At 46.0% G+C, this 27,725-nt stretch overlaps 2 protein-coding genes across 21 annotated transcripts in view; one reads left to right on the top strand and one right to left on the bottom strand.

Annotated features, from left to right (window-relative positions):
* Window positions 1–27,725, top strand: part of ZSCAN5A (zinc finger and SCAN domain containing 5A) — a 91,867-nt gene that overhangs the window by 52,944 nt on the left and 11,198 nt on the right. The gene's annotated exons all lie outside the window — the stretch shown is intronic.
* Window positions 13,933–17,391, bottom strand: LOC469021 (putative zinc finger and SCAN domain-containing protein 5D). Its single transcript, XM_009436478.4, has 4 exons — window positions 17,008–17,391; window positions 16,005–16,208; window positions 14,964–15,114; window positions 13,933–14,699 (listed from the first exon to the last, which is right to left on the bottom strand). Exons 1-4 carry the CDS (start codon window positions 17,389–17,391, stop codon window positions 13,933–13,935), a joined length of 1,506 nt encoding a protein of 501 aa, XP_009434753.3.

Raw genomic sequence — 27,725 nt, 5'->3', positions numbered from 1 at the left:
CAACCTCTTCTGGGGAATACTGGACAGATAACAGGGTTCTCTCTAAAGAAAATTAGGTTTCATTCACCAATGGGGGCCATGCTTAGGAGAAAGATGTCCCTGAGCTAAGGGAAAGTCCCAGCTCAGATGTCACTTCCTTCAGGAAGTCCTCCATGATTAATGGAGGCAGATTAGATGCCTGTTCTAGGAATGTCACAGCCCCTGAGCTACCACTGGGAGATCAGTACCATATCCTGTAGACAACATCAACTTGGCCATCAGCCAGGCTTTGGACTTAATTCCTGTCTCTGTCACTTAAGCTCCCTACATTTTCTTTCTTTCTTTTTTTTTTTTTTTGAGACAGAGTCTTGCTCTGTCACCCAGGCTGGAGTGCAGTGGCACAATCTCAGCTCACTGCAACCTCCGCCTCCCAAGTTCAAGAGATTCTCCTGCCTCAGCCTCTCAAGTAGCTGGGATTACAGGTGCCTGCCACCACACCTGGCTAATTTTTGTATTTTTAGTAGAGATGGGGTTTCACCATGTTGGCCAGGCTGGTCTTGAACTCCTGACCTCAGATGATCCACCCGCCTCGGCCTCCCAAAGTGTTGGGATTACAGACATGAGACACCACGCCCAGCCACATTTTCCATTTCTATAAAATGAGTGTAACAGTTTCTTGCAGTTGGTTGTGGAGTTTAAGTGAGGTAATTTTTACAAAAAAGAGTGCTCTCCAAATGTTTATAAATTAAAAGAAAAATATCTTCTAGCTCAGGGCTTCCCAAGCTTCTCTCAAGAAAGTACCACCTCATAGTTTTTTGTCAATTCCATGTGTATCATTAGTATTACTTTTTATTGATTGATTTTCCTCAAACATATTAACTTGTTTACTTAGATAATCACTGTAGCTTTATCCTAAGCAATACCTAAATACAATAAAATTGCAGATTTTTGTCCTACTGATATTTTACTGCACATTAAACTATGTAATTATATTAGTTTCAACACCAGAGGGAAAAAAAAGAAAAAAGAAATTTAAAAAATGTAAAAAAAAGCCCAGGCGCGGTGGCTCATGCCTGTAATCCCACCACTTTGGGAGGCCGAGGCGGGCGGATCACCTGAGGTCGGGAGTTCGAGACCAGCCTGACCAACATGGAGAAACCCCATCTCTACTAAAAACACAAAACTAGCCGGGCGTGGTGGCGCATGCCTGTAATCCCAGCTACTAGGAAGGCTAAGGCAGGAGAATTGCTTGAACCCTGGAAGCGGAGGTTGCAGTGAGCCGAGATCGCGCCATTGCACTCCAGCCTGGGCAACAAGAGTGAAACTGTCTCCAAAAAAAAAAAAAAGTAAAAAAATATTTAATTACTAAAACTCTATATATTGCCTAAAATTTTCTCTAATATGTCCATGGTTGGTAGATATTACAGAGCTTAGAAAAGTTTTGCTAGTTGAGAGCAGAGGCTCAAACCTGAAGTTAGTGGTGTTCTCCTTGCCGATATTGTTTCATTGTTATTTTTACTAACTTTTTTCTTTTTAAAAACATTTTTTACAGCATTTAACAATTTTTTAATTTTTATTTTTTTAAAACAAGGTCTCGCTCTGTCACCCAGGCTGGCGTGCAAGGGCACGATCACAGCTCACTTGCAGCCTCGACTTCCCTGGCTTAAACTAGCCTCCACCTCAGCCTGCTGAGTAGCTGGGACCACAGGCAAGTGCCACCATGCCCAGCTAATTTTTATATTTTTTGTAGAGATGGGGTTTTGTTACATTGCCCAGGCTAATCTTAAACTCCTGAGCTCAAGCAGTTCGCCTGCCTTGGCCTCCCAAAGTGCTGGGATGACAGGCGTGGGCCACCGTGCCCGGTCAACTTTTTCATTTACTTTCAGATAAGCTGCTTGGCATGCACACAAATCCTGAGTATGAAACTCCCTTAAAATCCATTTTTAGCTACTCAAACACATGAATTTTCTGCCACTAAAATTTTTAGTACACACGCCACAAGCATACCTCCATAGATCTCACAAGTGCTTCTCAATAAACAAAAGGGGCAGAGAGGACAGAACGGGTAAACGAGAGGCATGAACAGGAACCAAATCCCAAAGAAAAGGCTGATTGAATTCTAGAGACTGAGATCCCAGGGAAATCGTACGAGGGTCCAGGTAAGAAGAGGGTAAGATCAGAATTACAGGGTGCAGCCAGGCGCGGTAGCTCACACCTGTAATCCCAGCACTTTGGGAGTCCGAGGCTGGTGGATTGCTTGAGCTCAGAAGTTGATGGTTCTACCATGTTGCTCAGACCAGCCTGGGCAACATGGTAAGACCTCATCTCTATTTAAAAAAAAAAATTAATAAAATAAGTACAGGGTGGGAAGACACAATGCTGTTCCAGTTATCTGTAGCTGTATAACACATCACCCCAAAACTCAGTGACTCAGAACAACAGTGCTTTTAGTATCTCTGTGGGTCAGGAAATTGGTGGTGGGCTCAGCTGGGTGGTTAGGCTCAGGGTCTCTTCTGTGCTGACTAGAGCTGGATATCCAGGTGACTGAAACAGCTGGGGCCCACCCACCAGCTCTCTCTTCTCATGCTGTCTCAGGCCCTCTCCGTGTGTCGTGGGCTAGGTGGGGCTCCCTCACAACATGGCAGCCTCTGGACAATGGGACAGCTGAGGGGAACTGAGGCCTTCGTGCACTTAAGGGGGAGGTTGTGTCGTCTTTTCTGGCCTAGCCTCAGGAGTCACGCAATGTCCCTTCTGCCACTTTCTGTTGGAGACAAGCAAGTCAGCCCTGCCCAGATGCAAGGGGATGGAAATCCAACTCCACCTCTTGATGAGGACCTGACACATTTGAACAGATCAGATGGGAGAGTGTTGTGATCATCTTCAAAAACCACAGCAAGTGTGTTTGTGTGTCTGTTACCCCCTACACCGGAAGGCGTGTCTGTCACCCCCCACACTGGAAGGCGTGTCTGTCACACCCTACACTGGAAAGTGTGTCTGTCACTCCCCACACTGGAAGGCGTGTCTGTCACCCCCCCACACTGGAAGGTGTGTCCGTCACCCCCACACTGGAAGGCGTCTCTGTCACCCCCCACACTGGAAGGCGTGTCTGTCACCCCCCACACTGGAAGGCGTGTCCGTCACCCCCCCACTCTGGAAGGCGTGTCCGTCACCCCCACACTGGAAGGTGAGACCTTCAAGGACAAGGACTCCATTTCCTCTCAGTGTCCCTTGTGCCCACACGAGACCTGATACGTAGTCAGTGCTCAGTATTTATGGAAGACTCTATTGGTGGACCAGAAAAGGCTCACAGAAGAGAGAAGCTTGGTTGTGCTGAAACCACACCCCCTCACTACCCTGTTATAGCACCAAGAGGCGGGTGGGAGCTGAGTCCTGGGAACCTGCGAAAGGCTTGCAGAATCCCCCGGCGCCTGTGTCTAAGAAGATCGGGCAGTGGTGGGAGGCAGGAGCCAGGTGTGAAAGGCTTGCAGAGTCTCCCGGCGCCTGTGTCTAAGAAGATGGGCAGTGGTAGGAGGCAGGAGCCAGGTGTGAAAGGCTTGCAGAGTCCCCCGGCGCCTGTGTCTAAGAAGATGGGCAGTGGTAGGAGGCAGGAGTCAGGTGTGAAAGGCTTGCAGAGTCTCCCGGCGCCTGTGTCTAAGAAGATGGGCAGTGGTGGGAGGCAGGAGCCAGGTGTGAAAGGCTTGCAGAGTCTCCCGGCGCCTGTGTCTAAGAAGATGGGCAGTGGTGGGAGGCAGGAGCCAGGTGTGAAAGGCTTGCAGAGTCTCCCGGCGCCCGTGTCTAAGAAGATCGGGCAGTGGTGGGAGGCAGGAGCCAGGTGTGAAAGGCTTGCAGAGTCTCCCAGCGCCTGTGTCTAAGAAGATGGGCAGTGGTAGGAGGCAGGAGCCAGGTGTGAAAGGGGACCAGCTCTTCAGCCAGGTAACAATGGTGGGCATCTCGCTCCCACATACCAATGGTCTGTTTAGTACTGCAGGGACACTGCAGTCCATATCCCAGGGACAAGTGTTCTGTATCCTCCCGTGACATCTGTTGGGAACGTGGAGATCAGCCCTTGGGTTCATCTCCACCTGCCTCCCTTTGTTCTCCCAGCCCTGATCAGTCACCTGGTTCTAGGGATTCTAATGTGTAAATCTCACTCGAATCTCTCCTTTCGTGTCCATTCACATTGCTTCTGTCCAAACTTGGGATGCCCCTGGTTCCCCGCTCTCCTGCCATCACTCCTTCTGCAAACTCGCCCCTCTCGGACCTAAGCCTGACATGTGGCTCTTCTCTCCACACTCTGTCTTTTGAGGGGCTATCTAACCCTGCTAGAAATGGTAGCCAAGTCAGGTGTCTATTCCAGAGCCCTTACCCAGGTATTCCCCTGACGGCAAATACACCTCTGGACATCCCACATGTTAAGTTAAATGAGCATTTAATTTCCCCTTCCCACCAGCTCCTCATCTTGGGTTTCCCTTTCGGGGGGATCCCAGAACCACCTGTTTGCTTTTTTTTCCACCACTATCTGCAACAGATAATCCATCGCAAAACAGGTGGCTCCGGATTTTTCCAATGCTTCTCAAACATTTCTTCTGCTTCATCAACAGCCCTTCCCTGAACTCAGGACACAATCGTCACATGACTGGATGTCAGGGATCAAGCCCTGGGTGACCTGCCCACTGGTCCCTGCCACCAGGGGCTGCCCCTATATCTGTCTCCACACTAACTGCCAGAATGATATGAAATTTGAATCATGCCAAATCTCAGTTTGGCATGTTTAAATCTCCTCAGTGTCTCCCCCGTTTTTCTGCATCTTAAAATACGTGTCTGTGGATATGTGCATATACAATATACATAATGCATGTATGTATATATGTATACACGCACACACCTGAAAAATGTAAGGACATGCACTACATATTCAAAATACAGGCTGAGCACAGTGGCTTACTCTGTAATCCCAGCACTTTGGTTGGGAGGCTAAGGTGGGAGGATCACTTGAGCTCAGGAGTTCAAGACCAACCTGGGCAACATGACAAAACTCTGTCTCTACAAAAACCACAAAAGATTAGCCGGGCGTGGTGGTGTGCACCCATAATCCCAGCTACTCAGGAGGCCGAGGAGGGAGGATTGCTTGAGCCCAGGAGGTCAAGGCTGCAGTGAGCTATGATGGCACCTCTGCACTCCAGCCTGGGCAACAGAGTAAGACCCTGTCTCAAACAAACAAACAAACAAAAAACAACAAAAAATTTAAAATCATCTCTTTATGGTGGGATTATGGATGACATATATTCTCCATTATCCTTTTTTCTGTATTTTAAAGCATTTCCTCCTGACTGTTCTTTCTTTTTATTGTGTTTCTAGTTTTTTAGTGTGTGTGCATTTTCTCTTCTGAACTTTACCAGCTACTTAACAAGTTCTATTCAAATATCTCATTAAAAGTTTCATGGGAATACAATTTCCAAATGTATTCACTACATGTGTGTATGTTATCTTCAGGATCGGAAACAGGAAATAATTACTGTTTTTAAAATAAGCCCTGAAATAAATCAAGTCACCCTTGAGGCCAGCAGTTAACAAATCATGTTTTCTGCCTCCTCAGAGTTAACTTTTTGATGCCAGTTTAGCAGCTCAACGGGCAGAAATAGAGCCAGGTGCTTTGGGACTCATTAAAACCACCCTAACAACCCTCCTAGGGACCCTGAGAATAGACGACACCATGTTTTTCATCCGTCCAGGTAGGCTGTGTAATTATGATCAATTTATTCAACCCATCTCAGGGCTGGCAAGAAAAACAGCTTCTTTGAGGGAGAAAAAAAAAAAGCCAAAGGAAAAAACCACGTTGGGTCACAGGCAAGAGGGGTTTGGGAACTAATCAACGTGGACCCGTTAGAGGGAGTGAAACAGTGAGATGGCAGGTGGAGAGCTGCACTGGGCTACGGCACAGAGTCGGCCTGTGAGCACTGAGGCAGGTTGGGTTTTTTGTTTTTCTGTTTGCTCGTGGGCAGCAGCGGGCGGCAGACTTTCTAATTCTCTGTGGCTGACTGGGCAAAGTCTTCCCCACCACAGGCAAATCCATAGCTTCCCTCCCCACTCCCCACCTTGTGCGCTCAGCCGGCTATTGTCCACGCTTTGCTCAATATTGACGTTCTTGGAATTGTAGGTTATATATCACTTTGTGTATTTTTTGGACTATCTAAATATTATTCAAAAGCTTTCCTAACTAAAATGGAAGTTCCTTTCCTGTTTCCAATGGGAGCAGCTTTAAAAATGCAGAAAGCCTGTGAAAATGTCAGAACACGACAAATCATAAACTGATAACATGTGCCATTTACTGTACCTCAATTATTCCTAAATAAAATTGTAAGAAAATATATATTTTAAAATATATATTTTAAAACTCACAGTTTTTGCATCAAAGGTCACAATCAACAGAGTGAAAGCAACCAATGGAATAGGGGGATACCATATTTGCACATTACATATCTGAAAAGGGGTTCATCTCCAGAGTTTATAAAGAACGCTAACTCAACAACAAAACACTAACAACATGATTTTAAAATGGGCAAAGAACTTAGACATTTCTCCAAAGAAGGTCTACAAATGGCCAGCAGACACAAGAAAAGGCACTCCACATCACTAATAATTAGGGAAATGTAAATCAAAACCACACCACTGCTATCAAAAAACAGAAAATAACAAATTTTGCCAAGGATGTGGAGAAATTGGAACCCTGGTATACTGTTAATACACAAGGAAAACAGCATGGCAGCCCCCCCAAAAATTAAACATAGAATTACGATATAATCCAGGAATGCCACTTCTGCTTATGTACCTAAAAAATTGGAAGCAGGAACTCATACTCCTATGTTCATTGCAACGTTATTCACAATAGCTCAGAAGTAGGAGCTACCCAAGCGTTCACTGAAGGAATAGATAAACAAAATATGGTCCATCTGTACAATGGAATATTATTCCCCTTTCCAAAGGAAGGACATTGTGACACATGCTACAAAGACCTCATTTGACACTAGAAAAAATAATATAATAATGTTAGCAGTTTATCCTAGAATTTGCTACAACTAATAGGTAAGATGATGAAAACATTGGTCTCCTCCTGAAATTGTATAATAAATAAAATAGTCTATACACTAATTAGAATGTAATTATATATAGCGACCACAGTTTATCTTTATGTAATACTTTGGGACTAACAACAATGATTTGTATAATAATAAAATATTTCATTATAAAATTTAAATATACATTCTAGTAGAGTACAAGAAAAAAATGTCAGATCGAGTGAACCATCATATGAACCACCAAATTTAGCCTCACACTAACAGGAGAGGAAGATTTATTTTAAAAAAAAAAAAAAAAAAAAAAGATGCTCATTCACTGGTATATCAGTTAGATAACCTTTTCTGTTGTTTGACGCTTTGGTTATGTTTAATGTCAAACAGAAGCAGAACCATCTAGCTGTTATCTGTTAGAACAAGATCTTTTCTGCCATCTGCTGGACATCTCTCATAACTATACAAATTAGCTATAAAATCATTCTAACTTTAAATTTTTAACATAAGCTGGGTGCGTATGATGCTAGTGGCACCGGCTTAGACACAGCCACCTTACCCCGTGCAAAACCTGAATTCACGAAGAGACACTGCATCCCTACTTTCTCCAGTTCTCATCCACTCAGATCTTCAACTTCTTATTGTAAGAAAAAAAAATGTATTTAGTGTCTATAACACCAGATAACGTCTCCCCACGCGTCCTCATTCTGTTGACATCCCAACATTAAAAACTGTTCACCTCAGTCCTTCTTAATATCACAACCCTCACCTCCCGCCAGTGTGTGTCTTGCCAGCACACCGATGGGAGCCGCTTGTTCACGTTCCTTCACTGGGGTGCACAGACTGCCACCCAGGTGTTCAGCTTTCTGGCATTTTCCTGTTATTTGCATGCTTTATTTGGTGCACGGGATTCTTTTACAAGTTCTATGATCCTGTGGACAAGCCACTACTTCCATTTCAGGTGTTCCAACCTTTCTAGGTGAGCTATATTCTTGGGGTCCACAAATTTCTCTCTCCATCTTTTTTTCTCTCCCCCTCCACCCCCCCTCCCCGCCCACCTTCTGTTGCTCTCCTGACCATCCAGAGGACTTTTTTTTTTTTTTTTGAGACAGCCTCTTGCTCTGTCACCCAAGCTGGAGTGCAGTGGCACAATCACAGCTCACTGCAGCCTCAAAATTCCCAGGCTCAGGTGATCCTCCCACCTCAGCCTCCAGAGTAACTGAACCTATAGGCTCACACCTCTGCAAGGGAAAGGAACAGGGCTTCTGTGTCAGTTACCAGTCAATTGCCTCCCAGCTTCTAAGTCCACAGGTTCAGTGCCGGCCCTGCAATCACGGAGCTGTCCTGGCAACTTTGCAGGGAGCGCAGTGCTAGGCTCTGCCACTAGAGGGGGTGGGAGGGATATCCCAGGAGGAAGGGGCGCCACTGCGTCGCCATCTTGTCTTTCTTCTTGCTCCTGTTTTGGCCTTGTCAGCCCCACGTGAATGGGGCCCCCTGGCGTGTTCACGACCCCAGCTCCTGCCTGTGGCTGCCTTACCACAGGCCTTTCCATACTCCAGCCACCAGCCTTGGCCCCTGGACCCCAGAAGGCTGCCTCCTATTTCCCCGGTGACCATGGTCCCACCCTTGCCCAACCAGAGGCCTCACCCAGACATTGAGGTTCATACCTCCACTTTTGACTTGCTCTTTCCTTGGGATTATTAAAAGTTTAACCATGTTTGATGTTTGTTTCTTATCACCCCACAGCTGGACAAGCTGATTAGAAAACCTGGGTACTCCCTCTTCTAGTGCCAGTGGGGAGTTCAAACCCTGTGTAGTACCCCTGGCTGTGGCCCATCCCCTAAGCACCATAAAACCCCAACCCCAAACCAGCCTCCTTTCTCTGCCCTCTCAAGCCACATTCAGACCAGCTTGGGAAAGCCCACTCTGCTCTCTTCAGAAATCCTGTTATGTAATAAGCTTCATACCCTCTTGGAGTGTGGGTATGTGTGTGTCCTCAGTCTTAACATTCAAACCCAATTTTGGGTGGTGTAATCCTTTTTCTCCTGGGCGGCCCCAACGTTTGCGTTGTTACAGCCTCTCACCTGCTCAAGTCAGGTTTGGGTAGGTGCACCTGAATCCATCAGTTCTCCTTTTTCTCTCCCAGAAAACCATAAGAGAATCTTGATTGCTCCCATATCCTCTCTTCCAATCCATTATCACTTGACAGGCATGTTGAGCTTTAAATTAGGTAAACCCAATTGTGCTGCTCCATTCTTTAAAATTTGTCAATGGATTCCCATTCCTCTGAGAAACCTTCCTCCCTAGGTGTGCTTCAGAATTCTTTTTTCTTTATAGTTAGGCCCATGTTGTGGTCAATAAATCTTTATTTTGGAGGTCAGAAAGCTTTTTTCCACAAAGGAGCAGAGAATATATATTTTAGGTTTTGCAGGCTATTTGGTCTATGTTGGATATTCTTCTCTGGTTTGCTCATATTACCACACTTTAAAAATATAAAAAACAATTCTTCCCCAGGTGTGCTGGTTCACATCTGTAATTCCAGCGCTTTGGAAGGCCAAGGCAGGAAGATCAGTTGAGCTCAGGACTTTGAGACTGGCCTGGGCAACATAGTGAGACACTGTCTCTATAAAAACATTTAAAAATTAGCCAGGCTGAGTGGGCAGGATAACTTGGACTGGCTTATTTCACTTAACACAATCACCTGCTGGAAGCTGGTGCCCAGGAGATCAAGGCTTCAGTAAGCTATGATCATGCCACTGCACTCCATCCTGAGTGACAGAATAAGACCCTATAAAACACACACACACAAAACTATTTACTAGCTTGTGGGCTGTTGAAAAACTAGGTAGCAGGCCATCGTGTGCCAGCCCCTGCTTTATATTAAATGCTGCTTGTGCAAATTGCTGTGGGTTTTTTTCTCTTCATTGGACCCTGACTGATACAGCTTCTCAATGCAGATTCTCTTTCGAAACTCCCAATCATTTTTCCCCAGAGAAAGAATACGCTAGAAAGTGGATAAAGGCCAGAAGTCCAAAACTAGTGTATCTTCAACTACACAGAAAAGCACCAAGAATGGGCCATAGACATCCCCCATTCAAAAAAATTAAACATCATGGAGAAAGGCACCCCCAGTCAGTCACTGAATACAGAAGGGTCTTCCCGAAGTACGGAGGGTAATAGAGACTGACAGTCACAAGGGTCATCAGTGGTCTTTTTTTTTTTTTTTTTTTTTGACATGGAGTCTAGCTCTGTTGCCCAGGCTGGAGTGCAGTGGCACGATCTTGGCTCACTGCAATCTCTGCCACCCGGGTTCAAGCGATTCTCCTGCCCCAGCTTCCCGAGTAGCTAGGACTACAGGTGCGTGCCACCACACCTGACTAATTTTTTCTATTTTTAGTAGAGACAGGATTTCACTGTGTTAGCCAGGATGGTCTTGATCTTTTGCCCTCGTGATCCGCCTGCCTCGGCCTCCCAAAGTGCTGGGATCAGTGGTCATTTAGTTGAATAGCTTAGGCCACATAAAGCACATGGTCTTTTTGCTAAAAAGAATAGAATCCATAGAAAATAAAATGTAAAGAGTGTAACAGCAGGATTAGATTTGCTCACTTTCATACTCAATATGGCTGCCATGTGATAATGGGTGGAAAGCCATTGGGTAGGAGCGGATGTGGGAGAAATAAAACACTTAGTATAGCATTCTGGGTAAGAAACCAGAAGGATTGAATATTTCAAATGCACTTATCAGACACTGGCCTCAAGATGCTGACTTGAGCAGTAAGAGATGGTAAGATTTTGCTCAGTTGATGCAAAGCTGGAACCCAGAGGAGACTGCCTCTCACCACTCAAATGAGGGTCTATTGACGAGCAGCATGTGCCTCACCTGGAGCCTGTCACTGAATCAGACCCTGCATTTTAACAAGATCTGAGGGTGAATTATCTGCACATTAAAAATTTGAGGGCCACGAGGTTACAGTAGATGAAGCGAGATGCTAGAAATTTCTCTTTATACTGTACACCAGTGGTTCTCAACCTTTGTTGCACATTAGAATTACCTGGAAAAATTTTTTAAACCTGATTTCCAAGTGTCAACTCAAACTCGTATCTCTTGAGGGTGAGAGTCAGGCATCAATATGTTTCAAAATTGTCTGGGGATGGAGAAAGGGAGTCTCTCTTGAGCAGGTCTTTGCTATCTTATCCTTAGGAGCAGCCAGCCTTAAATCCACTCTCTCAGGGTGTCCTGTCTCTTCTGCACTAACCTTTCAAAATTTTCTTATTCCTTTGCCATGAATTACTCTATGCTGCATCTCTTTTACTGTGTGTCTATTGTTTACATTCCTTTAAATTAAGAAGACAAGAACCAAGGTGTCACAACAGTGAACTTTAATAAATGAATCCAGCCTATTTCCGGAGTTCTGAGGATCTCTGGTCTCTGCCTCTGTGAGCTCAACCAGCCATTCATGAAATACCCTCCCAAGACCAGCAGCATCAGCATCACTGAAAATGCAGATGCTCAGGTTATTTAAAACAAGTAAAATCTGAGAAATTTTCACCAAGAGGAGCCTAGGGAGGCATGACAACTCAAGGCAATGTGGCGCCTTGGATGGAAAAGAAGGAAGAGGAGGGCATCGTATCAACACTGAGGAGGTCTCAATAAAATAGGCACCTGAGTTCACAGCAATACACAGAGTCAGCTCATCGCTTGTGGCAAATGTGCCGTATTAAAGAACCATGTGAACAGTGGGGGAAATGGTGCAGAGCATTGGCGAGCTCTATAGACTTTTGAAAGATATTCTAAGATGAAATCTAAGGCCAGGTATGGTGGCTCATGCTCATGTAATCCCAGCACATTGGGAGGCTGAGCCAGGCAGATCACCCAAGATCAGAAGCTCCAGACCAGCCTGGCCAACATGGCGAAACCCTGTCTCTACTAAAAATAAAAAATTAGCCAGGCGTGGTGGTGGCACACCTGTAATTGCAGCTACTCAGAAGGCTGAGGCAAGTGAATTGCTGCAACCCGGGAGGTGGAGGTTGGGGTGAGCCGAGATTGCGTGACTGCACTCCAGCCAGCCTGGGTGACAGAGTGAGACTTGGTCTAAAATAAAATGAAGTCTGTTTTTCAATGCACACTCTAAGGCCACACCCCTGATCTACTAAACTGGAAGCTCTGGGATCAGGGCCCACCCTTTTGTAGATGAACAAGGCCTTCAGGATGTGGTACTATCACTAAGACCAACTAGTCACCAGAGACTCCCAATGCCTCTGTAGTTCAAGAGTCAAATCAGGAATTTAGAAGTTGCCAAATTTAGACCAAGAAATACACCATCTGGGGCAGGGAGATAAATAGGTAGAGCAGAGAGGATTCCGGGGGCAGTGAAAATACCCCCCAGGATACTCCAGTGGTGGATACTCATGAGGCCTTTGTCCAAACCCACAGGATGTACAACACCCAGAGCGAGCCCTAATGAACACCATGGACTCTGGGTGGTGGTGATATGTCCAGGCAGGCTCACTGATGGAACAGGTGCACCGCTCTGCTGGGGATGCTGGGCGGGGAGAGGCTGTGCCGTGTGGGGAGGGAGTCTAGGGGAACTCTGTGCTGTCCACTGAATTTCCCTGTGAACCTAAAACAGCTCTGAAAAAGTCGTTAGCCAGGCGTGGTGGCTCACACGTATACTCCAAGCACTTCTGGAGGCCAAGGTGAAAGGATCGCTTGAGGCCAGGACTTCGAGACCAGCCTTGGCAACAAAACCAGATCCCATCACTACAAAAAATTATTTCAAAAAATTTGAATAAAGTAATACTAATAAAGCCTAATACAAACAATACAGGATGCAGTGGCTCACACCTGTAATAGCACTTTGGGAGGCCGAGGCAGGCAGATCACTTGAACTCAGGAGTTCAAGACCAGGCTGGGCAACGTGGCAAAACCCCTCTCTACAAAAAAATTCAAAAATTAGCTGACATGGTGTGGTGTGTTCTTCTAGTCCCAGCTACTCCAGTGGCCAAGACGGCAGAATTGCTTGAGCCGCGGAGGTCAGGTCTGCAGTGAGCTGTGATTACACCACTGCACTCCAGCCTGGGTGAAAGAGTGAGACCCCATCTCAAAAGAAAAGAAAAGAAAAAGAAGCAAAAAAGAAAACAATACAGGATACCCAATAGAAGCTGAGTTTCAGATAAATAATGAATAATTTAGAACAAGCTGATACTAAAAAAAATTGTTTATTTGAAACACAGATTTCCCCAGGCATTATGTATTTAATCTGGACACCTACTTTGACAACTTTAATTTACAGCAAAACAGTGGGTAATAGCATGTCAATCAGAAGGCTCCGTTTTTTGTTATAAAATACTGAAAACTAATTAGATGTTTGTTTATTGAAAGAACAGGCCAGGTGCGGTGGCTCACGCCTGTAATCCCAGCACTTTGTGAGGGTGAGGCGGGCGGATCACGAGGTCAGGAGATCGAGACCATCCTGGCTAACAGGTGAAACCCCATCTCTACTAAAAATACAAAAAATTAGCCGGGCGTGGTGGCAGGCGCCTGTAGTCCCAGCTACTCGGGAGGCTGAGGCAGGAGAATGATGTGAACCTGGGAGACGGAGCTGGCAGTGAGCTGAGATTACACCACTGCACTTTAGCCTGGACAACAGAACAAGACTCCGTCTCAAAAAAAAATAAATAAATAAAAGAAAGAACAGCACACACCCACATAAACCTGTACGAAAACAATGGACCTAATGAAACAGAAAATAAAGCTCTGTGGGGAGAATGAATATTTACTCCGACAATTACTCCTGGCAATTCCTATCTAGGGCACTCCCTCTGTGTGCCAGGCACCCTTGCACCTGCTTCATGTCATATCTCATCTAATAGCGTCAATGAAAAATCATCCTTCACATTCTCTGGGTGCAGTGGTTTCTTGATGTGTTTTCTGGTGGTATTTTAACGTTTCAGGCCGACGAAAGGCTCTTGGACACTTGGGACATTTATAGGGTTTCTCTCCGGAGTGGATGAGCTTGTGCTCCTTCAGGTTCTTCCTGTAGGTGAAAACTTGGTTGCAGTCGTTACATTTATAGGGCTTCTCCCCCGTGTGGCTCCTCTTGTGACACTTCAAGGAGAACTTCCTGTTGAACCGTTTGTGACAGATGTCACATGTGTAGGGCTTCTCACCAGTGTGGATTCGCTGGTGGACGCGGAGGTCTGAGAGCTGCGTGAAGCACCTCTCACAGAAATTACATTGAAAGGGTCTCTCTCCTGTGTGTGATCTCATGTGGATGGCTAGCTTGGAATTACACGTAAACCTCTTATTGCACACGCCACACGCAAAGGGCGGCAGTTCCTTGGCTTCTTGGCCATTGGGGTGACTGACTGCGCCCGCAGGGCCTGGGGAATAAACTGAATTTATCTCAGGTTTTCCTGGGGATTCGCTGTTGCCCACAGGTGTGGCTCCTCCTTGAGGCCCTTCTTGGGAAATGGAGGTGGCGTCTGGTTTGCTTCTTTTGGGACACCTCAGATTCAGAGCGTCTCCTCTGTTCCCGCTGTGAGTCGAAGCTTCTCTCTCCACAACGCAGGCAGAAGGTGTGTCAGCATCCACATTTTCGACAGAGGCTCTTTTTTTGGGTTCCTTCCCCTCCTTTGCTCCCACCACACCTGCTGGAAGAAGGGATTCCACACACAACAGTTAATAAGGTACATTTTCAATACACCAAACTCATTGCAACCAAACACTGATGTTGGCTGACAACTTCCCCTCAACCTTAAACCTAAGACATTGGACCGTAGGTCTCTGGAGAGTAAGGGATGGAGAGGCTTTGGCAGCTGAGTGCCAACTCCCCCAGACATGATAATGCTGGGACCCCAGCCCCACACCCCAGAAAAGAGGGGCTAACCCCTGTGGATCCAAGTCTTCATACTCACTAGGACCGTTTGGAAGCTGAGGCTCTGGGGATGTCAGTCCCGTGTTTTCTTCCCTGTCTACGTTCAGATCCTTCTCCAAGGTTGGCTTGGGTCTCAGAGCCTTTGGGGCACTTTTCATGACAGTAGTCTCTGGCAGCAGGAAGTCCTCTTCCTGACAATGGAAAACCAACAGCAATGACTGCCCTGCCTAAACTGGTGGGTCATGGACATCACTGTCCCTTCCTGACTGGATACACCAACTTTTCTAATGACACAGGTTTAGGGATACGTGCAGACTTCCTATGGGCCTCCCACATCATCCCAAATAAACATCACCACCTCATTTCTGAGTCTCACCCTAATCTGCACCCTCCATATTCTAAATCAGCTCCTGTGCCTGGTGGTTTTCACTGTTTGGTTCTCTGAGCATATTTCTCCCCGCTGTGCCAACGTCTCCCTGCCCCTGACGCTGGAAGGAGCATGACTCTAGGTGGAGGCCCCTAACCCCTGGCACCACTGGCATTGGGGCTGCATCACCCTCCTGGAGGGGGCGCTCCTGTGCAGAGCAGAGACCCCGCCTCCACCCTCTAGATGCTATTAACACCCCACCACCCCCTACAATGACACACAAACACATCTCCAGACATGGCCATGTGTCCTGAAAGGCAAAATCACCCCAATTGAGAAACACTCCTCAAATTAAGAAATTGACAATCTGTAGAAAGTGCGCTCCTTGCTGAATTATTACATTAAATGTCTTTGCGGAAACTGGATGGGGTAGGGACCTTCAGTTCATTCATCTGTGCCAACTGCCTCCCTCCTTTCACTGAGACCATTTCTGACCCCCCACCCTACATGCTAAAAGCTCTCATGGTGGAGAGAAAAGTAGATGAGGCTTCATTCTCTGTGATGACTCAGGAATGTCTAAGGATGTAACACATCCATGGGGAATGTCTCTGTTCTTGTCCTGTGCCAAATCTCTCAATCAGTCCAGAAGCACACTCAGTTTTCTCCTGTTCCTTCTCCCACCTCTGCCCAGACACCAAGGCCTCACACACTCACCTGCCTTCTGGACAGTGCAGGGACCCTGGGCAGGGTCTGCAGCTCTCGGCTGGCCTGGCCTTCCCCCGGACGCATCTCATTCACAGAGGAGGCCCGTTGGCTGGACACGCCTCTCGGATCATCTCTGACACTGGCAGGGATTTCAGCCATCTCGACATCTGATTCCTGCATAAGATATTCCTTGCCAAGAAAATTGACCACAGACTGTAGAGAGAAAAAAGACAATCAGACTCACTATGAGAACCTGAAAGTAGCTCTCATATTCCCTGGGTCCTGCCATAATGCTCACACTTTACTGTAATTAATGTTCAAATCTGCCTTCCCAATGCAGAATCAGCTCTGTGGACACAGCAATCTGTCTGAATTTTTTCCTTTTCTACATAAGTACATTAATATGAGTCCTTTAAATGAAAGGGTCTCTAAACCAAAGAGAAGACAAGGAGAAATATTCTGGGTGAATCCAACTCAATTGGCCGATGGCAGCTCACCTTGTATTAGAACTTAGGGGCTCATTTGGGGACCTGGAGGCAGATCCCTGCATCTGATACCAACCACTTTCCCTGCTTCAGGATGGGACTCCTGGGCCCCCCTTCAGTTCACTCTAATGCCTCCTTCCCTACATTCCATCAGGCCTAATATTTCACCAATGTCTTTCTTTCTTGTTGGCCTCACACAGTGTGTGGGTCCCTGTACCCCCTCTGCCTGTCCATCTCCTACACCAGGAACTTGCCGTCTCAGCACAGCTGATATTTGAATCTGGATGATTATTTGTCATGATGGGTTGTCCTGAGCATTAGAGAATGCTTAGCAGCATCTCCTGTCCTCCCCCTTGTGACAATAAAAACTGTCCCCAGACACTGCCATGTGTCCCTGACGGGCAAACTCTCCTCTACTTGGAAGCCCTGACCTGGAGCAGCCCCTCGGGTCCTCTCGAGTCCAGCTGCACCGTGCAGCCCCCATCCCAGCTCCCCTTCCCTGCACCAATCACGAGGGTCCCACTCACCCATTTCTTGGGTCTTCTGTTATTTCGTAGCAGGTCCTCCAGGTCTTTGCAGCTCTGCACACCGTTCACCTTGACTAAGACCTGGAGCTCCTGGGGCATGGAGATCATGAACTGCTCCATCACCAGCATGTCCAGGATCTGCTCTTTGGTGTGGAGGTCGGGCCTCAGCCACAGATGGCACAGCTCAGTGAGTTTCCTCAGAGCCTGGATGGGGTCCGACTCCTCTGGGCAGCTGAACATCCTGAAGTTCACGTGACAAGTCTCAGGGTCCCAGTCATGATTTCCAAGTTGAGTTTCTGGGGAAGCCACAGACCGTGGCGGCTCTGACTCAGGGCTGTTGCAGGGTCCTCCCTGACCCCATGAGGAGTTGCAATTTGCAGCCATATCTGGTGGAGAATATTTCAGTCAGTCTCTGAGAAAGTTCTTCCAGTAGCTAGTGTCTAATTGAGACCTATCTAGACAGGCCTCCTTTGGTTTTCCTCAATAATAGATTCACTGTTCAGTAGTCTGCAAAAAAAAAAAAAAAACATGAGCCCGATCAAAGTTTCTAGTCTATCCACCCATCCCTTCCAAAACCCTCATCCAAATCCTGGACGCCACTTCTTCAGCAGCATCGAATTCAGCACAGTGGAAATCAACCCACCCTGTTATTGTCTACACCTGACTATATGTTCTGATTTAAAATCCTAATGCTCCCCTGGATTCTGATCTCCAGGAAATCATTGTGCAGAAGTGAAATCAGTTTTTTTTTTCAATTGGAACAACATGGTTCCCAACTGTAAATTAAATAGGATACTTATGTGAAGCTCCTAAAATCTGATGCAACAATAACTTATTTATGTTTTCCTGTCCAGACAAGATCCAAGGTAAAGCCCTTCATCATAATTACGCACAAAGATAGAGAAAAATAGTTACAACCTACAGTTGTCCCCCAACACCTTTTCTTGTTAACCCCAGCACATTTGTTTGCTCCAGGGAAGGGAGAGCATTAAGTAATCATATGAGAATTCAACTCCTACACAGATATTGCTATTTTGGTAAAATGCACATTCATAAATTTCATCATTTTTACCATCTTCAAGTGCACAATTTCATGGCACTAAGACATGCATGCACCATGCTGTGCAACCATCACCACTGTCTAGCTCCAGAATTGTCTCATCAGCCCAAAAGGAACCCCATCCCCATCAGTGATCACCCCCTGCCCACCCACCCCAGCCCCTGCCAATCACTGATCTACCTTCTGTCTCTAAGGGTTTCTCTATTCCTAATCTCATCTCAGAAAATGGATTTAAAGTCTAGTGCTCTATGAAATTTTCAGGAAGTGAAATAATACAATAGATTTTTTGAGGCCAGGTGTGGTGGCTCATGCCTGTAGTCCCAGCACTTTGGGAGGCCAAGACGGGAGGATCACTTGAGGTCAGGAGTTCGAGACCAGCCTGACCAAGATGGTGAAACTTCGTCTCTACTCAAAATACAAAAATTAGCCGGGCATGGTGGCACGTGCCTGTAATCCTAGCTACTTGGCAGTCTGAGGCAGGAGAATCACTCGAATCAGGGAGGTGGAAGTTGTAGTGAGCCGACATCACGCCATTGCACTCCAGCCTGGGCAACAAGAGCGAGACTCCGTCTCAAAAAAAAAAAGAGAGAAAGAAAGAACAATTTTTTGAAATTTGGTTCTAAATGTAGTTTCATTAGGCAGGACACACCGTGTGATACTCTCCAGGCATCAGTTATTATCCAAGTTCAACAGCTGTGAGAACGCAGCCCTGCCTTCCTAGCCACAGGTGGGGGAAGCAACCGAAAGGTCTTCAGAAGGAAGAAAGAATTGACAGGAGGGTCTCGGGAAAGGTCACTGGAATCCTGAAGGATGGAAAACCTACGCTTCCTGGAAGGACTCTGAGCAAGTACAGAACACAGAGACAGCCAGGGAGACAATCAGCAGAGGGGCAAGACAGCCCAGAGGAGACAATATTTGCACACCACACATCTCACGGGGCTCCTGTGCAAAACATAAGCAACTCAAACTCCTCCAGAGCGAGAAAACACATAGCCCACTAGAAGGGGGCAAGGCGCCTGTGTGGACACCTCAGATGAAGACATGTGAATGGCCAGCAGGTCTAGGAAAAGGTGCTCATTATCACTCATCATCAGGGACATGCAAATCCAAACCACAAGGCACCCCTCACGCCTGCTAGAGTGGCTGTTCCCAAAAAGACACGTGGAACGAGTGTTGGTGAGGATTCGGGGGAAAGGGGTCCTCTGCGCCCTGTGCTGGGATGTAAATTAGAGCAGCCGATATGGGAGACAGTAGAGAAGCTCCTCAGAAAATTGAAAGTCCAACAACTGCATGATCCGGCAACCCCGCTCCGGGGCAGGTACACAGAGGAAAGGAAATCAGGACATGGACTCCAAAACAGTGAAACTCTGGAGGGATAGAGGGAGGGAGGGTTGAAAAACTACCTATTGGGTACTGTCCTCATATCCTGGGTGACAGGTTGAGTCATACCCCAAATCTCAGCATCACTCAATACACTCATGTAACAAATCTGCACAGGTACCCACCGAATCTAAAATACAAGTTAAAATCATTTAAAAAATTAAAAAAGAAGTAGATGACATGAATAATAATTTTAAAAACCTAGTGGACTCATAGTAGCAGTGAGTAGAATGGTGGTTACCAGGGCTGGGATGGGGGTTGGGGAGATATAGGTCTAAGGGTACAAATTTCAGTTGGAGAAATGAATTCAAGAGAGCCATTGTCCAACATGGTGACTTCACTTCATAACAATGTATTGTATACTTGGAAATTGCTAAAAGAGTAGATTTCAATCAAGTATTCTCACAGCCAAAAATGATTAGTACATAAAGTAAGGCATGTGAATAGCAGCTTAATTTAGCCATTTTACAGTGTTCACATCCTACAAAGCACATTATGCTGTACCCAATTATATACAATTTTTAGTTTTCAATTTGAAAGCAAATTAATTTTTTTTGAAAAAAGCATACAAATATGAGAGAGAAAAGAGAGCCTAAAATTCTGGAATTAAAAGTGGCTTTGCTGCAAGGGCGCCTGCTGCTGCTCAGGCCAAGGCAAGAGGATCACTTGAGCCCAGGAGTTTGATAACAGCCTGGGCAACATAGTGAGATCCTGTCTCTTAAAAAAGTGGTTTCATGTTCCTAGAAATCACCGTGTATTCACTCTCAGTTCTTTTCCCATTAAAGCAAGCAATGGAACATGGGAAAAAATAAAGGCAGATACGTGGGTTAGTATTCAATTCTGGGAGTATATAGCACACAGGACCCCCAGGTAGGGACACTTAGTGCACATTCTCATTGGCCTAGTAGGTTGATGCTCATTCATTAATGGCTTGATTTTACCCTGTGGAAAGGGAAAATCCAGTGATGCTTTTTAACAAGTGGTGTGCGGCCGGCAAGGTGGCTCACGCCTGTAATTCCAACAGTTTGAAAGACCCAGGTGGTATGATTGCTTGAGCCTAGGAGTTCAAGACCAGCCCGTGCAACATACCGAGACCCCATCTCTACCAAAAAATAAAATGTAGCCGGGCCTGTTGGCAGGTAGGTGCCTGTCGTCCCAGCTGATGGTGAAGTGAAGTCTCGCCAATGACTGGAGACCAGGAATTCAAGCCAGCCTGGGCAATGAGTGAGACCCCCGTCTCTAAAATGTAACCTACCCATGATGAGAAAGTTAATATTATTCCTAGTTTACATAAGGGTTTCATAACAAGCCAGAGTTAATCACGGGGTGCAAAGGAGACCCGATGCTTTCACAAGGTCTCCAAGCAAATGCATGAGAAAATAAACCCAAATCTTTCTGAAACTAACCCCCCTGCATGCCAGCTCCTAAACCCCACAGACGTGGCCTCTGGACACTTACCTCCTTCCCGCCTTATGCCTCCAACTTTCTCGCATCTGGGATGCACTCTCCAACTGGCCTGGAGCTGAACTGCGCCTATTTATGGAGAAGTCGAAGGACTCCAGGCCCCATTTCCAGTTCCTGCACTGCCCCATGATTGGTTTAGGGCCATGTAATCCATTTTAGGTGATCCGAGTTGATTACATTTCCCAATGAAACCCCGCCCACAGGAAGTTAAAGTATTAAACATGCCTACTGTGCAAATAACATAGGTTTTCCCACTCTACTGAATTATTTGTCATATTGCTGAAGTATTTGGAGGCCTCAGAAAATATAGATCCACAAGTTTTTTTTTTGTTTGGTTTTGTGGGGTTTTTTTTCTTCTTTTGGTTTTTTTTGAGACAGAGTCTCACACTGTCCCCCAGGCTAGGGTTCAGTGGTGTGATCTCGGCTCACTGCAAGCTCCGCCTCCTGGGTTCAAGTGATTCTTCTGCCTCAGCCTCATGAGTAGCTGGGATTACAGGTGCCCGCCACCACGCCTGGCTAATTTTTGTATTTTTAGTAGAGACGGGGTTTCACCATGTTGGCCAGGCTGGTCTTGAACGCCTGACCTAGTGATCTGCCCACCTTGGCCTCCCAAAGTGCTGAGATTACAGGCGTGAGCCACCACACCTGGCCCTAGGTCCACAAGTTTTAATCACTTTGGGTCCCCTCGCGCCACACAGACAATAATATCCTAACAAATAAAGTAAAGGACATGTTAAGAGTTGTTGGATTAATATCAAACCAGTGATTTAATGCAGTTTAAGCAAAGCCTTTCACATATGAATGTCAGTATATTGAAAAATACAGTCATTGCTGATATACAATAAATATTAGTGATAATTCTTTTCTTTTTCAAACTCTTGGAATTCACATGGAAAAGCTTTGCATGAACTAGTCTAAATCACTGGTTTGATATCAGCCAACCTACCCTTATGTAAAAACAGTGGAAACCAGAGAAAGACACATGGTCCCCACTCTGCACTCACTCCAGGACGGTGAGAGGGTGGTTTATAGATACACTGAGGGTCCTCCTACAGGGTTCCCTGGTTCTCAGCCCCCTGACTGAGGCCTCTCAAACATGAAAAGCCTTAATGTTAGGTGTGAATTATACTGCGTGGATCATGGAGTCATTGTGGAATGAAAACTGAGTGTCATGATTAGATTACATGATTAGGTTACAATTTGGGAAGTTCGCAGCATCCGCTGACTGATTCACAAATCCATTCAAATTGTGGCTCATTCATTTTTAATTCAGAGTAAATTTTCTCATCTAACACAACATACATTGAAGGGTTATTAATATTACACTGATTCTGGTTTAAATCCTTGGGAAATCTTAAGCCACTGAATTTTGTGAACTTCAAGCTCCCTGTGAATAGAACCAGGGAATTATTACCTTCCTGATATGTTATTTGGAAGATGAAATAAGATTATGTCAGTAAAGTGCCCGACACAAGGTCATTTTGCCAAAAAGTTCTGACACTTATTTCCTGATGCATTTTCTCATACTTTGTGATATTTTTCCTTGTTAAGAATTGAGGCGTTGATAGTGAGTCAGTTCAGAATGGAGTTATTAAGTGGAATGAACTAGAATCTGCCTAAAACCACCATCTACCTACCCAATTCCCTCCAGTCCTCTCCTCTTGAAACATGTCATGTTCTCATAAGGAATGTCCTTGGCATTTTGGTAGGGATTGAGTTGGATCTGTAGATCTCTATTAATAGTGTGGTCATTTTCACAATGTGAATTCTTCCGATTTATGAACATGGAATATCTTTCCATTTGTGTGCCCTCTTCATTTCCTCTCATCAGTATTTTATAGTTTTTCTTGTAGAGATCTCCTACCTGTGTGGATAAATTTGTTTATTGATTGATTGATTTTTAGAGCCAAGGGCTCACTGTGTCACCTTGGCTGGGTGCAATGGAAAACTCATAGCTCACTGCAGCCTTGAACCCCTGGGCTCAAGAGAGCCTCCTGCTCCAGCCTCCTGAGTGAGTATCTGGAATTACAGGCAAGCACCACCACACTTGGCTAATTTTAAAAGATTTTTTTGTAAAGATGGGGGTATCACTGTGTTGCCCAGGCTGCTCTCCAATTCCTGGCCTCTACCTGTCCTTGGTGACTAAGGTCACCATGCTGGTGTTTACATACCCCTATTCATGGTGTAATTATACTACAATCAAGCTAATTAATGTATTCGTCAACTCACACAGTGACTATTTTCTTTTCATTATTTGCTTAATTCCTGGTTTCAAGTAATCCTCCTGCCTCAGCCTCCCCAGTAGTGGGGACTAGGAGCATATGCCACGACCCCTGGCTTGCTTTTTGTTTCTTTGACGTGTGTGTGTGTGTGTATGTGTGCGTATGTGTGTATGTATGTCCATGTGTGTGTCTGTGTGTGGGTGTGTGTTCGTGTGTGTTTCCATGTGTCCGTGTGTGTCTCTGTGTGTGTCTAGGGGACTAGACACATATGCCACGACTCCTGGCTTGCTTTTTGTTTCTTTGACGTGTGTGTGTTTATATGTGTGCGTATGTGTGTATGTGTGTGTGTCCGTGTGGGTGTGTGTTCGTGTTTCCGTGTGTCCGTGTGTGGCTCTGTGTGTCCGTGTGTGGCTCTGTGTGTGTCCGTGTGTGTGTCCCCGTGTGTGTGTGTGTCCATGTGTTCGTGTGTGTCCGTGTGTGTCCACGTGTGTGTAGGTGTGTGTTCGTGTGTGTCCATGTGTTTATGTGTGTGTCCATGTGTTCATGTGTGTGTGTCCATGTGTCCGTGTGTGTGTGTCCGTGTGTCTGTGGTGAAACACTTATGATCTATCATTTTTTAAATTTTTTTTATTTTTGAGACAGAACCTCACTCTGCCACCCAGGCTGGAGCACAGTGGCACAATCTCAGGTCACTGCAACCTCCGCCTCCCGGGCTCAAATGATCCTACTGCCTCTTCCTCCCAAGCAGCTGGGAATACAGGCGCCACCCATGCCCGGCTAATTTTTATATTATTTGTAGAGATGGGGTTTCGCCATGTTGCCCAGGCTGGTCTCAAACTCCTGAGCTCAAGCGATCCGCCCGTCTCAGCTTCCCAAATTAATGGAATTACAGGCATGAGCCACCGCGCCCCGGCCCATGATCGATCTTCTTAGCAAATTTCAAGTATGCGATACAGTATGGATACTCTTCAACTTACAGCGAAGTCACATCCTGATAAATTTAAAATATAGAAGACAAAAAATGCATTTAATATTATGTCACCTACGAAACATCAGAGTTTAGCCTAGCCTACCCTCAACCCGCCCCGAACACGTACCTTCCCCTACAGTTGGGCAAAATCGTCCAACAGAAAACCTATTTTATAATAAAGTGTTGACTCTCTCCTGTAGTTTATTGAATACTGAACTGAAAGTGACAATCAGAATGGCGGTGTGGATCCTCCTCAGCAATGTGCACAGCTGAAAGCACCGCCGTAAAGGAGAAAAATTGTACGTGGCGCTGTTACCAGATGGAGTTGTCCACGTTCTAGGCGTGTTGAACAGAGAATTGAATGAAACGCACAAAGTAACAAAAGAACAAAGCAACGAAAGACAAAAACACAAAAAAACGGAGTAAGGAAAGCACAGGTTTATTGAAGACAATTCACAGACTGGGAGCGGGGCTCCAGCAAGAGGCCCAACAGCTTCCTCAATTAGGGTTTTTATTAAAAGGAACCCGGCAATACCCCTCGGTGTCTTTGACAGGCCTCCCATTGGCTACACCCTGTGAAGGACTGACCTGCAACCAATCAGAGGCTGACGTGGAGACTTGGCCCACTGTCCATCAGAGGCTGGAGTGGAGACTTGGCCCACTGTCCATCAGAGGCTGGAGTGGAGGCTTGGCCCACGATCAATCAGAGGCTGGAGTGGAGACTTGGCCCACCGTCCATCAGAGGCTGGAGTGGAGGCTTGGCCCACCGTCCATCAGAGGCTGGAGTGGAGACTTGGCCCACCGTCCATCAGAGGCTGGAGTGGAGGCTTGGCCCACCGTCAATCAGAGGCTGGAGTGGAGGCTTGGCCCACCGTCAATCAGAGGCTGGAGTGGAGGCTTGGCCCATGGTCAATCAGAGGCTGGAGTGGAGGCTTCTGTCTCATTATCACAGGAGTGAGGATGTGGCCTGTGTGCTGCCTAATCTTGCCTAGAACTGGCTGCAAGTGGGGTTCTTTTGCTTCTACCTTAACCCCTGGTTACCCTAATTCCCTTGTAGCAGGACAAGCCACAGACAAAACCTCTCAGACACCGAGTTGTAGAAGGAAGGGCTTTATTCAGCTGGGAGCATTGGCAAGCTGCTGCCTTGAAATCCGAGCTCCCCGAGTGAGCAATTCCTGTCCCTTTTAAGGGCTCACAACTCTAAGGATTTCACATGAAAGAGTCGTGATTGATTTGAGCAAGCAAGGGGTACGTGACGGGCTGCATGCACCGGTGATCAGAGAGAAACAGAACAGGGCAGGGAGTTTCACAATGTTGTTCTATACAATGTCTGGAATCTATGAATAACATCGGTTTTTAAGTTATCAGTTGATTTTTAACTACTGGGTTTAGGCCAGGCAGGCCCAGGCCTGGTTTCGGGCCTGGCGCCGGGCTGCCTGTCTTTGGTTTTACGTCCTTGTTGTTTTTTTTTAAAACAGGTATTGAGTATAAAACAATATGAGAGGGTCTCTCTCTTCCCTCACCCTATTCTCCTGCCTCAGAGCCATCAGAAGTAGGGGATGGTCCCTAACATTGATTACAACCCCTAGTCCGTATAATATATCTTCAGAGCTTGTTCACCCTGCATGGCTGCAAACGTTTCTCTTTTCTTTTTATGACCTGAACCGGGGAGCCCAGGAATTCTGTACTCTTCAAGAGAACTCTTTCCTCTTCAGCAGTTTCTTCCTTCCCACTTTGTGAACCAGGAAGACCTTGAAAATGGGAACATGCTTCTTGTTTTCACTTTCCTTCTTTTTACCAATTTCTCTGCCTCATTCACTGAGGAATTGGCTGCTATCCCACACACCTCCTCTCCTACTGACATTCTGAAATCTTTGTGAGTTCAGCCTCCGGACACACAATCTCTTATTTGTAGAGTTGGGTCTCACTATGTTGCCCAGGCTGGTCTCAAACTCCTGGTCTCAAGAAATCCTCCTGCCTCAGCCTTCCAGAGTGCTGGGATTACAGGCGTGAGTTACTGTGTGTGCTCACGGTGCCTGGCCCGGGTTCCTTTTCTGCCAGCTTGGAAGGGCAACCCCATGACTGAATGTGATTCTGAGGGTGGCTCCGCATTTGCATCCTTGTTACAGTGCATCCACCTGAAACACTGCACATCTGAACTGGGACTGTTAACACGCATGCCGATACAGCGTGGGGTGCCAGGAAGTGTCTGCTGATATTTACGGCAAAAAAAAAAAAATCTGTTTTGTTTACTTAGTGTATCAAAAGAAAGTCTGGGGTGAACAGTAGTATTTTTTTTAAGCAGCTGTGAAAAAAAGTTGCAGATCTCCAAAAAAAAAAAAAAAAAAAAAAAAAGGTGATTTCATAGAAAAGTGAAGGATTCGGTGTGGGTGAAGTTGCTTCAAGCTGGTTTGGTACAAGAGCCTTCCAGCCATTCCTTATCTGTTTAGAAGTGACCGATCCACCCACCGCCAGGACGGCTCATCAAACAATGGAACCATTTGCCCTTATGGCGCACAGCTGTAATAGCCAATCATCTCCAGGTGCCAAGCGTGTCCTCTCATTTCATTCTCAACACAATAACGAGCGGAGGGCGGGGACCATTTCAAAGACAAAACGTCGACACTGTTTTTACAGACGGTGATGTTTGGACTAAATGAATGCCATGACCTGACTTTCTCAACAGTCTGAAGCTAAATAGAAACAAGCAGAAGTCTCATCTCAAGCCTGCCAGGCCCCCATCCTGTAGGCACATGTGAAATGTAAAAACTTGACCCATTGTCCTAGTAGGTGGAGCTGCCATTATTTGAGTCATTGAATAGTGTTGAGACAGAATTGGGTTGACACTGCCAACTCCTAAAATTAGAATCTAGACATTGCCAGTACATCACTCAGAGCTCCAACGAATGCCTCTGCCTTCATAGAGTAGCTTTCTGACTTCTGTTTAACATTTTTTTTGGAATAAAGTCTTGGAAATAAGCCCATAGAGTCAGACATGATGGTTGATGCCTGTAATCCTAGCACTTTAAGAAGCTGAGGCAGGTGGATTGCTTGGGTCCAGGAGTTAAAGACCAGCCTGGGCAACATGGTGAAACTCGGTGTCTACAAAAACATACAAAACAATTAGCCAGGCCTGGTGGTGCACACCTGTGGTCGCAGCTACTGGGGAAGCTGAGGTGGGAGGATTGCTTGAGCCTGAGAGGTTGAGGCTGCAGTGAGCTATGATTGTGCAACTGTACTTCAGCCTGGGCAACAGAGCAAGACCCTGTCTGAAAAAAAGAAAAAGAAAAAGAAAAAAAAATTAGCCTATATAGGGGAAGGGGAAGAAAAAAGAGGTCAGTGCAGATCACAGCAGAGCCAGCCAGGTTGATGGCTGTAGCTTGCCCATGAGTACTGGTAGTTGACATGAGGAGAGCTGGTCAGATTCTCAACTTGTTTTCAAGTTTTAAGAGAATCCTCTTTTTTTTTTTCATAGTCTTATTGAGGTACAGTTGATATAAAATAAATAACTCATATCCAAAGGGCCCAATTTAATAAAGTTGGGAATACTACTCAGCAGTAAAAAGAAACCATTGATAACACCCAAGAACATGGATGAATCTCAAAATAGTTATGAAGGTGA

This window comes from Pan troglodytes, chromosome 20, assembly GCF_028858775.2.
Source record: "Pan troglodytes isolate AG18354 chromosome 20, NHGRI_mPanTro3-v2.0_pri, whole genome shotgun sequence".
NCBI classification, from domain to species: Eukaryota; Metazoa; Chordata; class Mammalia; order Primates; family Hominidae; genus Pan; species Pan troglodytes.
This window is presented reverse-complemented; position numbering and strand designations above follow the sequence as displayed.

What these genes read in the sequence shown, in the direction of transcription:
- LOC469021 (XM_009436478.4), bottom strand. Translation starts at nt 17,391, where the DNA reads ATGGCTGCAAATTGCAACTCCTCATGGGGTCAGGGAGGACCCTGCAAC. An exon ending in ACAGAAGACCCAAGAAATGG is followed by an intron (nt 16,209 to 17,007) that starts GTGAGTGGGACC and finishes TTCTCTCTACAG; the next exon opens with TCTGTGGTCAATTTTCTTGG. An exon ending in TCAGCTTCCAAACGGTCCTA is followed by an intron (nt 14,700 to 14,963) that starts GTGAGTATGAAG and finishes CCCTTCTTCCAG; the next exon opens with CAGGTGTGGTGGGAGCAAAG.